Source organism: Dreissena polymorpha, chromosome 15 (genome assembly GCF_020536995.1).
Source record: "Dreissena polymorpha isolate Duluth1 chromosome 15, UMN_Dpol_1.0, whole genome shotgun sequence".
In the NCBI taxonomy this organism is placed as follows: domain Eukaryota; kingdom Metazoa; phylum Mollusca; class Bivalvia; order Myida; family Dreissenidae; genus Dreissena; species Dreissena polymorpha.
This window is the reverse complement of record NC_068369.1, coordinates 30,146,828-30,163,545: the sequence shown is the minus strand read 5'-3', so window position 1 is coordinate 30,163,545 and position 16,718 is coordinate 30,146,828. Positions and strand designations below refer to the sequence as shown.

Here is a 16,718-nt window from a genome sequence, read left to right as displayed (position 1 = left end):
TTTGACGCATTTGTAGTCCATTAGAAATTCTCACGTTGCTTATTAGTGGGAAAGGGTTACATCAGCATTGTGTGGATTGTTTGTGATGTATATATTGATGTACATGTTGCTCTGCATTGTATAAGCAAACTGTCGCGTGCATGAATAATCTCGTGAATCAATCTAAACATGCGTATTATTACGGTTTGAAGAAGAAGTTAAAGTTGGTTTACCGAAGATGCTTCGATGTACCTCGGTTAAATTTCGCGTACGACATAAGTTATATCAAAACAATGTATTACATGCAATTCTAAAAATTACATCACAGTTTCAGCTACATATGCTTTGTAACTTCACGGATGCAAAGGGATATAATGCCTTGAATGAATAAACAGGCAATGTGCGCCATGCAATGCGCAAACGCAGAAGACCGGAGGCTCGCGTGTGCTGGTTTTGAATTGTTTGACACAGTTTAATTTGGGGATTGACAGAGGAAATTTAAAAGTTGCATTCAATACCCCTGCTCCTTCTGTTTTTGTCATTGTATTATAAATTGCTTATTGGTATTGTAACTATAAACGGTTACACTATTATAACTCCAACCCGTGATGGTGAAGCAAGCGTGTAACCACTCGATCAAGAAGTTTTCGACTGGACATATTGTAAATATAACAATTGAACAAGAATATTTGCCTTGACTGGTTTCTAATGTTTACCTGGTAAATTTGTCATATATTAATGTTTACCTCACCAAATGAGGACTCGTTGTCCACATGCGGATATTTGTTAGTGTACACATCAACAATTGAGGATTCCTTGTCCTAGTGAACACTTCTATAAGTGTAAAAACCAACAAATAATGACTCGTTGTCACAATAATGACTCGTTGTCACAAACGAGTGTATGTGTTAGTGTACCCATCAACAAATGAGGACTCGTTGCCTAAATGAGGACATTGTTTAGTGTACACACCAACAATCAACGACTTATTGTCTAAATGATGATTGGTAGAAGACAAAAACCTATAGATAACCCATGGACTTACTACCCCTCTGCGGACAAATGTGGACCTTAACATTTAAACGTGTATTGGTATTGTATTTATTTGATGATGACCATTGTTTTATGGTTGGGTTTAGGGAACATGTTCACTAAAGAAAAAGAAAGCAATTTTTTATATATAATTAAATTTATTATACACGGTCAGCGCACACATTGAATGTTTGTGCTTTCCTCAATGCTTTATATACACAACATCGTGTTGCCATTCTAGCCGAAGGTCCTTCCAGAGTCGCAAACGGGACAGCATTTTCCTTTGGGTATGGGTCCCACGCATTGAATGCAAACCACAGGCTCGCAAGTCACCCGGCCATTGTTACACTTGCAATCCTTGCAGGGGTCCTCATTCGGAACGGACTCACCTGTGAAATGTATTGTAAAATCATTATTAAACTTGAAACATACATATTCGTATATTTCGTGGGTTTAACGATTCACTAATTTTAGAAACACACCTAATGTATTTGTTTTTCATATATATATAAACACATTTTCGTTTCCACGAAAAATTGAAAAATTGAAAAAACACCAAATCATATTATAAAAGATATAAATGATTATGCAGCATGTTAATTGTTTAGATCAATAAAGTATATAGTCAAGATGAAGAAACATAACTTAGTTATAGCTGTCATAATTGTTAGGCTCGACATACATTATATGTTAAATTAAATATAAAAAAACAGTCTAGAAGCAGGAAGAACAATAATTAGTTTATAACCACATTCTGGATTTATTTGTCAATGATATTGTTACATAGCAAAGTATACTCACTTCACAACGTTCTACACAGCGTAGCTTAATTAAATAAAATAGAAGATATTTTTCACAGACAAAACATTTCGTCTCGCTCCTAGCTTATGGTTTCGGAATAAGAACTTGATCTCCATAATTTTTATTAACCTACCTTGTGTTTTTTTAATCATGGCAGAATGTGGAGTTTAGTTTTAAAGTGTTCTATAACCATAGCAACCAAAGTTTTGGTCTGACACAAAATGCCGATTAATCATTTGACCCTCTATGCACATATTGAGTACTATTAATAAAGCTTGAGTACTTTTCGAGTATTCGTAGAATGAACATGCTAGTGTTCACTTATTCCTGTTTAAATTGCAATCATTATTGGTGTCTGACAAAATGTTTGAAACTTTGTTCATATTCTTCTAACCTCTCTCCATCCACACACTTTGTCTCATCAACCTTAATAACGAATAAATTGAGTTATCGCAGGTTCCAGATTTTCCAAGCGTACAGTTTTACAGACGGTCACAAAAACACAACTGAAATAACTTGTATTCTTCTCACATAGACTTCTATCAAGTACAGAGTTTCGTCAACCTCAGCTTAATGGCTTTTTAATTTGACGCAAGATAAAGATTAAATTTTAACCAATTGCTGTTACCAACGAAACAACAATTATTGTCCGATGAACTTCTGAAACAACCTGCACAATTTCTTTATAGCTCTCTATAAACATCCGGAGTTGCATAAGTTGTTGCAGAAGTCATGTTTTTAATGAGTATTTAAATGGAAGGACAAACGGGCGGTCAGGCAATATATGTATTACGTTAATAAGTACAAAATTTATTGTACCCAAGCACAACGTGCAATGAATCTGGTTCATATACATTTTAGGATCCAGATTCTAGTCTTCAGTTATTGATTTAACCATCTGTAGCCAAAGCAACCAAAATTTATGTTTGGCGACAAAAACTTTTTGCACTCTATATGACCCTCAATCCACAAACAACGTTTCATCAACCCCTCTCGAGTAATAGTTTCGCTATAGCATGACCTAGATTACAATTTTTAGTAATTTCAGTAACCATATAAAAAAAAAATGTTTGACGAACCAACTGTAATAACGTGTAGATTCCACATATTGCCCGCCATCCTCATTACAAGCTATATCCACTTAGCTTTAGTATTTGGCAATTATCACAGGTCACAGATTCAGATGGACACACGGGAAAACGTGCTTACGGACAAACGGACTTAAAGGGGATAATCCTTCATTCCCCTTTGGTCACACTTGTAAGAATTTGCAGAGTCAATAAGCAACAGATGAATTATTCATGAATATCTTTGGGGATCTTAGAGTACAAAGATTTGTCAGTGATACAGTGTGATAATCGGCAAACAACGTAGGTTCTATGTTAAATGTTGAAAAAATGAAGTCTAGAATATTGAAGAGAACTCATTCATGTATACTGATAATGTAATATTTAACCCTTTTCAGCATAAGAAGTAAAGTGATAATGGCTATGTGTAAACAGCGTAAAACCAGAACAGCCTGCGAGTAAATCGCAGTCAGTTCAGGTTATATGTTGTTTGCTGCTTGTCAGTTGGAAAAGAAGCCTTTAAAACTTGAATAAAGTAAGAAAGGTCTTTAAATAAATTTAACTTTCTTAGGGACTACACATGGGTAATATGCGAATCTAAGTGGTAAAGGGTTAAAGCAATATACTGTAAAGTGATCAATAATTGTGGGGCATATATTAAAGCAATATACTGTAAAGTGATCAATAATTGTGGGGCATATATTAAAGCAAGATACTGTAAAGTGATCAATAATTGTGGGGCATATATTAAAGCAAGATACTGTAAAGTGATCAATAATTGTGGGGCATATATTAAAGCAAGATACTGTAAAGTGATCAATAATTGTGGGGCATATATTAAAGCAAGATACTGTAAAGTAATCAATAATTGTGGGAAACATATTTTCATTGATTTCGTGTGTTGACCGATCCACGAATTCGAAACAAACACATTGGCAAATTCCCGACGCAGAGTCCTCATATTTCTTCTCTCCACAATCAGAAATCAACACAAGTTCTTGTCCACAAAAAGGTCTATTTTAACCAAGAAATGTACTGTCGACGAATAATAATGATTGTATAGTATGATGTGACAATGATCTCAACAGCACAGGTGTAACGAGGTTTACAATTAAATATATTTGCATATACATGAATATTGCATCAATATTCTATCCGGGCGAACATAATGATTTTAACAATGCAGCTTCTCTGTTAGTGATTCGCTGGAAAATTAATATGCCCCGTTCTTTATGCCCCGACCCCCCCCCCCCTCGCCCTCCCCCAAAAAAGACTGCAAATACTGTTCTGATCAGAAAAAAGTAAGAAAAGAAATATAATACGTTACCATGCCCATATGTCATGCCGCCCACTCTGCAATTTTGTCCACCCGGCCTTGTTGTCAACGATGGCCAGATAGTCGGTCCTTTTGTTGTGTAAGGTGGTGTCGTTGTGTAATATTGTCCTATTGTTGTGTAAGGTGGTTTTGTTGTTGTGTATGGTTCAACTGTTGTGTACGGAGGTCTTGTTGTTGTGTAAGGTCCTATTGTTGTGTACGGCGGTTTTGTTGTTGTGTAATAAGGTTCTTTTGTTGTGTATGGAGGTGTTGTTGTGTAATAAGGTGCTTTTGTTGTGTATGGTTTTGTCGTGGTGTAATACGGTGCCTTTGTTGTATATGGAGATGTCGTGGTGTAATAAGGTGTTTTTGTTGTGTATGGTTCATGCGTGGTATAATAAGGTGCTTTTGTTGTGTATGGAGGTGTCGTGGTGTAATAAGGTGTTTTTGTTGTGTATACGTCAGTCGTGATGTAATAAGGTGCCTTTGTTGTATATGGAGGTGTCGTGGTGTAATAAGGTGCTTTTGTTGTGTATGGTTCAATCGTGGTGTAATAGGGTGCCTTTGTTGTATATGGAGGTGTCGTGGTGTAATAAGGTGCTTTTGTTGTGTATGGTTCAGTCGTGGTGTAATAAGGTGTTTTTGTTGTATATGGAGGTGTCGTGGTGTAATTAGGTGTCTTTGTTGTATATGGAGGTGTCGTGGTGTAATAAGGTGCTTTTGTTGTGTATGGTTCAGTAGTGGTGTAATAAGGCGCTTTTGTTGTATATGGAGGTGCCGTAGTGTAATACGGTGCTTTTGTTGAGTATGGTTCAGTCTTGGTGTAATAAGGCGCTTTTGTTGTATATGGAGGTGCTGTAGTGTAATACGGTGCCTTTGTTGTGTATGGTTCAGTCGTGGTGTAATACGGTGCTTTTGTTGTATATGGAGGTGTCGTGGTGTAATAAGGTGCTTTTGTTGTGTATGGTTCAGTCGTTGTGTAATAAGGTGCTTTTGTTGTATATGGTGGTGTCGTTGTGTAATAAGGTTCTTTTGTTTTGTATGGTTCAGTCGTGGTATAATAAGGTGCCTTTGTTGTATATGGAGGATTCGTGGTGTAATAATGTGCCTTTGTTGTATATGGAGGTGTCGTGGTATAATAAGGTGCCTTTGTTGTATAAGGATGTGTCGTGGTGTAATACGGTGCTTTTGTTGTGTATTGTTCAGTCGTGGTGTAATAAGGTGCCTTTGTTGTATATGGAGGTGTCGTGGTGTAATAAGGTGCCTTTGTTGTGTATGGTTCAGTCGTGGTGTAATAGGGTGCTTTTGTTGTATATGGAGGTGTCGTGGTGTAATAAAGTGTTTTTGTTGTGTATGGTTCAGTCGTGGTGTAATAAGGTGCCTTTGTTGTATATGGAGGTGCCGTGGTGTAATAAGGTGTTTTTGTTGTGTATGGCTCAGTCGTGGTATAATAAGGTGTTTTTGTTGTATATGGAGGTGTCGTTGTGTAATAAGGTGTTTTTGTTGTGTATGGTTCGGTCGTTGTGTAATAAGGTGATTTTGTTGTGTATGGTTCTGTCGTGGTGTAATGAGGTGTTATTGTTGTATATGGTGGTTCTTCTGTGTAAAGTGGTTTCTCTGTTTTATAATGCCGTTTCTTTGTTTTATAAGGCCGTTTATTCGCGTACTTTTTGTATGGTCTTTTTCCTTCAATTACTTGACGTTTTGGCCGGAACGAAAGGTTCATCGGTTCTCCTGGTATATCTGGAAATATGACAAAGTTCGTGTGATGTTCATGTTGTGTTTTGCATGACATAGGAATTTTGCACCTTTAAGAAAGGATTAATAGTTTGAACCCGATTGTTCCTCTTAAAATGAAAGCAAAATTATATGTGTAACAGTATCAATATTGTGAGTCATTTATTAGACTCTGGTTAGCATTGAATCGTGTTAACTGCCAACCAATTCCTCGTATATGACACATTTAACAGCATTCACGTTTCGTTTAACGTATTTTAGTTTATGTTTTCCAAAGGTTTATAGAGAAATATCAGTGAATTAGAACTGATATTTCACTGTTTCAATCTTTTGTGTCCCCATTGTGACCCCTAAATTTTACCAAGGGCGACTACTCTGTATTGAATATTCGTAAAAACAAACAGATCAGCTTCCTTTAAACATACATGTAATAACATTCCGGGGCGCCTATCGGGAAATTATATTGTCCAAAAGGGAAAAAAATAAATAAAAACAAAAATCATTTGTAAGCATAAAATAAAAAGAAACTTTGTTGGATTTGGTGGAATTTCGATTTTAAAATCACTCGTGATCCTAGAAAAATATATTTTCCACCATTTCAACCGAATCCAACAAATATCCTCTATTTCATCGTGATATAACCACACATGAGTCACGGTTAAACTAAGTGGCATGTTTTGGATCATCGTGAACCACACACACATAAATCTGTGATCATGATAATATACTGACAACTAAAATAACGACCAAATGCATTGTGGCATGAATAGCTAATCAAGTCCGATATCTTGGACTTAAATAAGGCAAAAAGTCTTTTTTTTTCCATAAACATCGCCAAAAAGGTCCACTTACACCATCAACAGCAAACAAACTTTCTACCGTTATTCACAAAAAAAAAATTAAATTTTAATATCTTCGAAAAAGTCGTTTATTTCAATTACCATTACCATAAAAAGGCTAATATTTTAACTGTAATCGCAAAAAGCCATTTGTTTTCTACAATATAAAGAAGTGAAACTCCAGCTGCTGGAGCAGTATTGAATTTTCATTAAAAACAATTAATTGGTCCTTTATTCTACAAGCATCGCCAAACGAGTCTTCTTTATTCAATACCATCACAAAATGTGTATTTTTTATTTCAAAAACTTGAGAAGAGAAATATCTTTCATATAAATAACACAGGATTTAAACAGAAGATATGTCGGCTTCATTTGTTTTGTCGTTTTTTCGATTTCAAAATACAAATAATTATGAAATGGCTTGTAATTCGGTCAAATGGCTATTTAACATCTTTGATTGAGGTTAGTTGAATTTAACCCATTTATGCCCAGTGGACTCTCCCATCCTTCTAAATTGGGTCAATTTATTTCCAAAATTAGAGGTGTCAAGTATATTTATTTCTATATTTAGAATATTTCTTAAAGAAATTCATTTAAGCAAACAGCATTATGCGGCATCTCATCTGGGTCTACGCTGTTTGCAATGTCCTTGTTTCAGGACGCTAGGCATAAATGGGTTAAGGTAATTGATCAATATGATAAAATGTTACAACCTTGCTTCGCTTTTTATCAGAGTTTGAATTATAACCATCGATACATTGATCCAGTGTTATTAAAAAGGTTGTATAGTAGACACGTAAAAAGGTTTCGTTTGGTTAGTGGAAATAAATAAATGTTTTAAAACCTAATTTTCCAAAACATACCAAAAGTGATAACATAATTAACCATAGTTAGAGTGCAGTCTTTCAAAAATATTTAAAAACAAAACTCTATAAAAGTGTTTTCACAGATTACATTATGGAGATTGGAGAACATTAACATTATCTTTACTTGGGAAAGGGTATGCGTTCATTATCGGGCGCATCATAACAATCATAGTCTGGGGTTGTATTCCAGAAGCATCTTAGTTAAATTTTATTCTTATCCTTAATTTGGGAAATTTTCTTAAGTGTTTCATTTTCTATTGGAATAGTTTGGCATCAAGAATATAATCAAAAATAACATCATTATGTCAATGTTATTTTAGGAATACCAAAAGAAACATGTGATTCCTTATCTAGTTAAGAAATACAAAAAAATGTAATTTTGAACTTAAGTGAAATTATTTAAGAAGTGACTTAAGATGTTTCTGGAATACCACCCCTGACCATTGCGTTCGGAATCGATCACGACACCAAAACTGATGCAATACTTAAATATCAGCATTTGCTCCCTTTAACACACGTCTTTCTGCTTAACCCATTTATGCCTAGCGTCCTGAAAAAAGGAATTTTCAAACAGCGTAGACCCAGATGAGACGCCGAATAATGCGGCGTCTCATCTGGGTCTGCGCTGTTTGCTTAAATGAATTTCTTTAAGAAATATTCTAAATATAGAAATAAATATACTTGACACCCCTAATTTTGGAGATAAATTGACCCAATTTAGAAGGATGGGAGAGTCCACTGGGCATAAATGTGTTAAGAATATAACAAAACAGAACATTAAGCTTTAAAACGCACCTGAACAATCAACTGTCGAACAATCAACGTTTCCATCGCTGCAAGTGCACGTGTTGCAGTCCACGGTCCAGCTTTCATCGTCCTCGTAGATATCATCGCCAACGTAGCAACGGCTTCCTAATAGACCGAAGTAAATGAGTCGTGTTTTTAGAAAACTGGGCATAATGCATGTGCGTAAAGTGCAGTCCCAAATAAGCTTGCGTAGTCCACACAGGCTAATCAGGGACGACACTGTCCACCTAAATTGGATTTTTGCTAAAGAGATTTACTTTATTTAAACGAAAAATGTCATAAAAGCGGAAAGTGTCGTCTCTGATTAGCCTGTGCAGTCCGCACAGGCTTATCTGAGATGACAATTTACGTACATGCATTATGCCTAATTTTCTCAGAACGCGACTCAAATGTTAAATATATGAGCCTCGTTCTGGCAAAACTTGGAATTAATACATGCGAGTATAGCGAACATCCAGATTTAGAAAAAGATATGGTCCAAGATTAACCAGTGCGGACTCAACAGGCTTATACGGAACGACACTTTTTACCAAAGCTAGATTGACGCTAAGAAGATACTCCATTCAAACGAGATAAAACATAATAGCGAATAGTGTCGTGACTTATTAGCCTGTGCATTATAGTGAAACCCTTTATGACTCAAGGTCTACCGGTTTAGACATTTAATTTATGAGACATTTTTATTTCTTACCATAACTAACCCAAAAATTATCCAAATCTCCAAGCAGACTTGTCACATACAATCTCTTTCATCACAAGAAAATCCTACCAGATTTGGAAGGTTTATATCTTTTTGTATTTAATTATGAAAAGTAGTATCATTTTTATTTAAATAAAATACCTAATTAAAAAAGTTCCAACCGGAAAATTATTGTTCCACGTGACTCGGCTATTATCACGTGGTTTACTATAAAGGCAGGTATTTGATCCAGTTATGCTGGTTCTAGTCAAATCTCTGCAAGGGGGTTGATATTATCCCGATAAACGTGTACCCGACTACACTTCATTTTAGGAAATTCCCCGGCAAAAACAACACAGGCCCAATTTATCAACCAAGTGACCATTAAAATAACAACTTTTTTTAAGTTATTTGAGTTTGAAATCATTCTTTATGGGTAATATTTATTGTACCAGCAGATAACTGGGTTTTCCTAAGAGCTAGCTCATTACGGGATACGTCGATAATATTCGGGAACCTTCGATTAAGCTATCTATGGCCTGTTGTTTAAAAATTGAACATTCGTTATTGATGGTCGTAGCTTATTTACTAACTCATAGTTTCGATAATCCGCGGTTTGTTGCACAAATAGCACGAGTTGATAATAATTCCTGCAAAGTTTAATTGTAACCATGGTCAATTTATTCATTTTTTGAAGGCGGTTTGCCGTATCAGAAACAAAACCTAGAAGGTCACGTAAACAATAGTTTATTGTTGAGGATCATTTAATATTAGAAATGCAAACACACAAATCAAACGCCATTCCGCACTACTACCCGGATATCAAGGCTAAGAAAAACATTTCAATTGGTTTCTTTTCCTAGGTGCCTGCTAATTTTATAATAAGAAAAATCACATACAACAAATTCAAATCGCTATTCTCATTCAAACTTCAAATTGCCATAGAGTATAAAGATAAAAGAGCGACTTGACTTTACAACTTATGTTGATACTGTGAGAGCCATTATCGTTCCAATCTGGGAAAGTTTGGTATGACACATTTTACCAACTTTACGAATATTTGTCTGTGAAAATAAATTTATAAGACATACAATTTAACATCTTTGCTCTTAAATTTCGGATGGGAAATATTTAATAACAGTTCGCTTTCTTTATTACATATATTTAATATCGTCTACTATCACATAATATATAATCGTTCTACGCAAAGTATAGCTTCTCATACGACTTTACAGAAGGTAAAAATGATTCCTAATGTTACTATGCGAAATGTATAAACATTTATTTAAAGAGTGACTGAAAATAATACTACATCTTAAATATGAACATTAAACACGTCTTATTTAAGTGCATAGATCATTTATAAACCTTTCCATTGTTTTTCGTATTATGAAAAACAAACATCTTATGCAAACATTACTGGTGTTAAAATCTCATTTGCCGCATATAGTTAATTCTAGTGATCGGAACGAATGATCAAATATTCACAAATAGGCCGAACATTCGAAGCCGAATTCCCAAATTGAATATTCGATTTTAATTCAAGGGAACTAACACAAGTATACGTATAATGAAACTTTATTAATTACAACGTGAATTAAAGAATTCAAGAAAACTCAAACATAAATGGAAAAAAAAAATGGTTTCATGCATTCATGAACAACATATAAAGCGTTGTGCATACAATTGATATTAAACAAACTACAATCTTACCTCCTTGACCACTGACGTAACAAATAGACGTAATCAGACACATCAAAAGGATTGCCAGGCTCCCCATCTGAAAACCAAAATCCAATCAATACGTTTATTGATTAATTCCAAATCATAACGACACAACTCGATGTAAACCGACTGTTGTTTTACAGGTAAAATTGTACTTGATTTAATACAGTAGAACTTTATTATTGTTACTCATGCCTGTCAATATAACCCTAGTATCATGTTGATATACATATGTATTTATAAACACGAACATAATGCAAGCAAACATTTTACTGTTCTATGTATTATGTTGATGTGTTTTTTTCAAATCAGTTGCACATATGCTAATGACGTATAATACACATGAATAAACGATTAAAATAAATATGACAACATTTTTAGTTTAGGCATCAGAACTAAATACATCAGAAGCATATACCTTTTTTGGAATCCACATTTTTAATCACATGTCATATGGCATATATAATGCCCTATATATACTGGTCAGTAGAAGAACTGAAGCAGATAACCATCTTACCACGATCCCTTCAATGGCTTTTTGGATTATGGAGAGTTATCGCGAAAAAATATGGCTCTAATTGAGAAAGCTAATTCACCATACCATCAAACGACTTAATTTCAGATCAAAATTCCATGTGAAAGGCCTCCGATATATTTGACCTTGATGTTTACTTTGTGTGTGATGCTAATGTCGTTTTAACAGGGGCATGACATTGCAACACATGTTACAAGTGTGATAAGCCATTTTTTGTTACCCGAGCAATATTGAAACTCCTTATCGCCCCCTACTTGCGAAATGGTACTATGTGACATTGAAATTAAGAAAGCGCATGGAACCATTCTGCACCAATCGGACGTACTGATATATTGAGTGTTGTTGTTTTTACAAATCATGCTTATATATGTCATTTTTTGTTTTTTCTTAATTTAAATGGCATGTTTATAGCGGCATAATTTGCGGAATTGGTTCACATACAAATAATCCTTAACATTATTGTTTTTCTCGAAATAAAACGGCTATAATTTCTAGAGAAACAAATATGAGAAATTATATACAGGATTAAACGTGTGCTTCTAAAACAGAGATTATATCTTCTGAAGTTATTTGTGTATCTGCTGATTAGACAACAGTTGTCGACAATAAATTAATCGCAGAAAGAAAATGTGGTAGAAACAAGGTTGGCAAATCCTACTTAATCTGATCAAATACCAAAGTAAGTTTGTGTCTACATAACATATAGTTTAAAACGAATACTGTATTATTAGTAAACTAAAAGCTTTTTTGAAAGCTCATTGTTACAATTATATAAATGAACAAAACATGAAATGTCCTTTAAATGTCAAGGGAGTACATGTATTATTTAAGTGAGTATTAACGATTTTCATGTCAGCATTTTAACTCAATCTTTAATCTGTATATAAATTAAATCGAGACATGTTAAATAGAAAATAACTTATATGATCTTAAAATGGTTTCATTAATCAATGTATTTTTACTTCAAAAAGATTTATAAGAACGAAGCGCAAGAGGACTAGTTAAGTAATATTTGTTGTCACCCCAAATATTGTGTCTTTGTGTCGATTGAGCAAATGAATTTCCCACCCTATATTTAACATGAATAGGTTTTCGACTGTACAAAATATAATTATTACCCATTGTATAAGCCACTAATTTAAATTGGTTTTCTGATACAACTCCGTCTGAATTGTTATTATATTTTAATTTTTATGTTTTTCTCTTCTTAGCGAAAATCCAGTGAATGCGGCTAGCCTGGTCCCAGATTAGCCCCTGCGGACTTCAAATGCTTATCTGGGATGCCACTTAACGCAAGTGTAATAAGTATATGTTTCTCAGAGCATTACACCAAAATTTGTTTTCACAAATTAAAAAAAAAATCCAGATGCAGCAGCAGGATATCATGGTAATCATCACTTAAGGGTAAGTTATTTGAGGCAAATAGAGAATGGCCCATTATGTCAGAATAACTCAGACACTGAAAACAAGTGACAGGATGCCATACATTTAAACAAATGAGGCAAGTGACCAAAAGGAATAAGGTTAGACAAATATTAAAGAGACAAATCGCCATTCAATTTGACACAAAATCGCCAGGTGGTAAAATACCATACCTTTAGACACTGAAGACAAAAGACCAGATGCAATACATGTTTACATATGAGGCGAGTGATCAGTAGAAATATTTTACACAAACGATTAAAGAGACAAATTGTCATTTAATTTGACACAATAGCCAGGCGGTAAAATACCATACGTTGAGACACTGAAGACAAAAGACCAGATGCCATACATTTTACATATGAGGCGAGTGATCAGTAGAAATACGGTTACACACACGATTAAAGAAACAAATCGTCATTCAATTTGACACAATAGCCAGGTGGTAAAATACAATACGTTAAGACACTGAAGACAAAAGACCAGACGCCATACATGTAAACATATGAGGCAAGTGATCAGTAGAAATACGGTTAGACACAAGATTAAGGACACAAATCGCCATTCATTTAGACACAAGAGACAGGTGATCAATTGCCATGCGATTAGACACAAAAGATAAGTTGACCATTTTCATACATGTACATATTTACATTCGTTGAGGATGGCCCATGGCCAGATATTGATATATAGGAGGCAGGCATAAGAACAATTAATATAAAATGCCAGTATTTAAACAGTTAAACACATAAAGGAAGTGACCAATTACCAAACGTTAAGAAACAATAATTTAAAGAGGCAGAAACATTTTAACTCAGCACGCTAATTAACAGTTGCAATTATTTTTTTTTACTTTAGGCAGGTCACCAATTGTTAAACATTTAAACAGTGGTGACAAACGACAAATTGCCATACAGAGATGCACATGAAGCAGGTGGCAATTTCTCATTTGTAGTTGTTTGTACACATGGAGTTGATGGCCAACTACCATACATTTTGTCGCATGTGGCAATGGACCCATTCAACAAACATTTCTTCGCATGAGGCACTGGACCATTCAGCAAACATTTTGTCGAACAAGGTAATTGACCAATCGGCATACATTTAAACACAAGACGAATGCAAGTAATTTGATTATTATTTCAATTTGAAGTATACACATGTTTTGTTGTATACTGGGACATTAATCTAACAAGAAGGTTTATTAAAATAATTTAACACAACTTTTTGCAAACATTCTATTTTACAGATTCCATGCCAAGATGAAGGAAAACATTTATGATGTCACAAATTTTCTGATGCTTATCAATTTAAATATAAGTTTGTGTTAGTAACCGTTTATATTAGTTATTTTATGTGCTATTTGTATTATGGACTTATTCATTACTGAATTAAAACGAGTAAAATGATATAGAAAATTGCAATAGATGGCAAATAATATTTTATAAAAACATTATCATTTAAGATCCAGAAAGATTTTGCTTGTGGCGGCGATGTTTATTTTAAATCTAAAAGCAACATAAAAACGCAAAATCAACAAATATCTCTAACATAGTTCGTACAATAAAGTAAACCCATAACAAATACGTGTTCGGTATAGCAATAGCCAAAATTGCAACGCTATATATGGTCTGGTAACATAGATTTAATAAGATACAAAATGCTCGTTGTTATTGTTTGGTGTTACATTATATTCCATGTGAATCTCCCGTAACGAAAAAAAGTGTATATCGTTAAATCTATGTTTACAGACGACATCTAGCGATGACAAATTTAACCCATTATTGACCAGCGTCCTATATTTGGGACACCTAGGGAATCTGGTCAGTTTTAATTATTTCAGTGGTAAATATACAGTTATCTCTGTTGTGTGGCTGTGCTATCAGTCTTTGGTAACACCAATTTGAGATAAAACAGAAAGATATTTCATGCATTCATAAGGCTGCATTTAACGACAAGGGGCACATTTTCCTTGGACAGACAATTGGACAGACAATGGCTAAAAAAAGGTAAGTATTATTTTTATGCTCAATTATACATTTTTTGTAATAAAGTCAAAATTATAGATTTGTAATATTGAAATATGTGATTTTTATAATATACACTAATGGAAATATAAGTATTTGCTTATTTTCCCTTGACTTTGTACTTATCAATATGATGTCCCAAATTTGGGACGCTAAGCACATATCTGTAACAAATTAAGATTTACAGTAGTATGGTCTGTAAAAAAAACAAATAATAATATTTTACAACTACATTTATATAAATTTATGTTAACAGGCTCACTCTAAATGATGTGTTGCATCTTCTTGAAGATGATACAGACTTTCAAGAAGCTGATGTGTGTTCATGGCTGGACCAGAAGATGCTACAAAAAGTGATGAGGATAGCGGGGATGAAGATCTCGGAGGCAATATAAACAATTTGACAGGGAACCAACTTCGTGCTGATGTGACTTTTTCTGTGCGAAGTGCCACCGGATCAGTCTCAAACATCACAGACACTAACCATTCGGACACATCGCAGGATGAAGGTAGTGATGTAGATTCTGTGTCCGATGCATCAGACACCACTATTAACTATGACTTTCAGATTCCTGTGTAACAAAACCAGAATGAGCAACGGATGCCCAACATCCCTAGAAGAAAAAGAAAAACATGGTTGTAAATGCAAAATGCATGAGTCCTGTACAGGTTTTCTGCCAAATATCAGAACCAATGGATCTTCTAGATTTCAGGCGGGAATATGCATCTTATGCGGTATTCCCAATGCGCTTGTGTGGACGTCCGGTTGGGAGGGTCATGCACATTATTCGCAGAGTACCGGCTGCTGTCAGGTAAGACAGGCGCGACCACTACATTGCGCCGCCAAATAAAACACAGAGAAGGTGTGCCTTTTGTGGCGGAGAGTCAAACCGGATCTGCGTGAAGTGAAATATTGGACTCCGTGACAGATGTTTTATAGCATTTCATCGCCAGTGATAAGTGGAGATATATATTTCACAATTCACAAACAGGTGATTTGATTGTCATAAACATGCAGAAAAACATACATTCGTGCATATTTGGAAGTTAATGTGTCATTACTGAAAGATGGATTAAATACGAATATTGATATCTTATGTGTCTGGCGTCCCAAGTTTGGGACATGACTAAAATTGCATAAAGCAATGATATTCCAATAGTAAATATAATTATAAAGTTTTTTAATAGCATAATTATATAGTTCGTAACAGTTTTTATAAAATTGCAAAAAAAATAATTTGGTCATTAATGGGTTAATATTGCTATAATAAACACTGATTTTAATATGCTTACTTTATTTTGCGAAATATTTTATGAAATGTTCGTTGATTTTGAGTATATATGTGGCTTTTAATTCAAATGGTATTAGTTTAGACATATTGTTTCTTTTAACAAGTACATGAACAATGAAAATACACGATATATGAGGTACACACACATGATTGAAAATGAAGAAATAAGTATCGCATTGAAGTAATATTTATACATTATTGCCAATGTGTGTTAAGAACAACAAACTTAGTTATGGCAGACATAGGCAATATGGTTGAACAATAGGTAAAGGTTTTGTAACAATCAGTTAAATTATGGACACAGGATTGTTGATGCAATGGCGTTTGATTTCAAACACTACCAACTACTCATAAACGGATTGCTAATCTGTATTTAATGTAACGGCTGTGAAGAGCTTTAGTGTTTGTTTTCCTGGAGGAAGTAACATGACAAACATACCTTGTTCACATCACCATGCATAATCACAAATCTGCGACATTTATCGCAGATTAGCATGTTCTGCATATTCCGGAGATCAACGAATATATGAAGGCAGCATGAAATCCGTTTAGTCTAATACGTATTATGTTTATTTTGGTACGATTTAAGCATATC

At 34.4% G+C, this 16,718-nt stretch overlaps 1 protein-coding gene across 1 annotated transcript; it reads right to left on the bottom strand.

Moving 5' to 3' along the window:
- Positions 1-1,180: 1,180 nt before the first annotated feature.
- Positions 1,181-10,902, bottom strand: LOC127859654 (DNA-directed RNA polymerase II subunit RPB1-like). The gene is made up of 3 exons (XM_052397159.1): positions 10,836-10,902; positions 4,207-5,937; positions 1,181-1,400 (listed from the first exon to the last, which is right to left on the bottom strand). The coding sequence occupies exons 1-3, from the start codon at positions 10,900-10,902 to the stop codon at positions 1,249-1,251; spliced, it is 1,950 nt and encodes a 649-aa protein (XP_052253119.1). The 3' UTR covers positions 1,181-1,248.
- Between the last annotated feature and the right edge of the window lie 5,816 nt (positions 10,903-16,718).

What these genes read in the sequence shown, in the direction of transcription:
- LOC127859654 (XM_052397159.1), bottom strand. Translation starts at nt 10,902, where the DNA reads ATGGGGAGCCTGGCAATCCTTTTGATGTGTCTGATTACGTCTATTTGT. An exon ending in TTACGTCAGTGGTCAAGGAG is followed by an intron (nt 5,938 to 10,835) that starts GTAAGATTGTAG and finishes TCATATTTCCAG; the next exon opens with ATATACCAGGAGAACCGATG. An exon ending in CGGCATGACATATGGGCATG is followed by an intron (nt 1,401 to 4,206) that starts GTAACGTATTAT and finishes TACATTTCACAG; the next exon opens with GTGAGTCCGTTCCGAATGAG.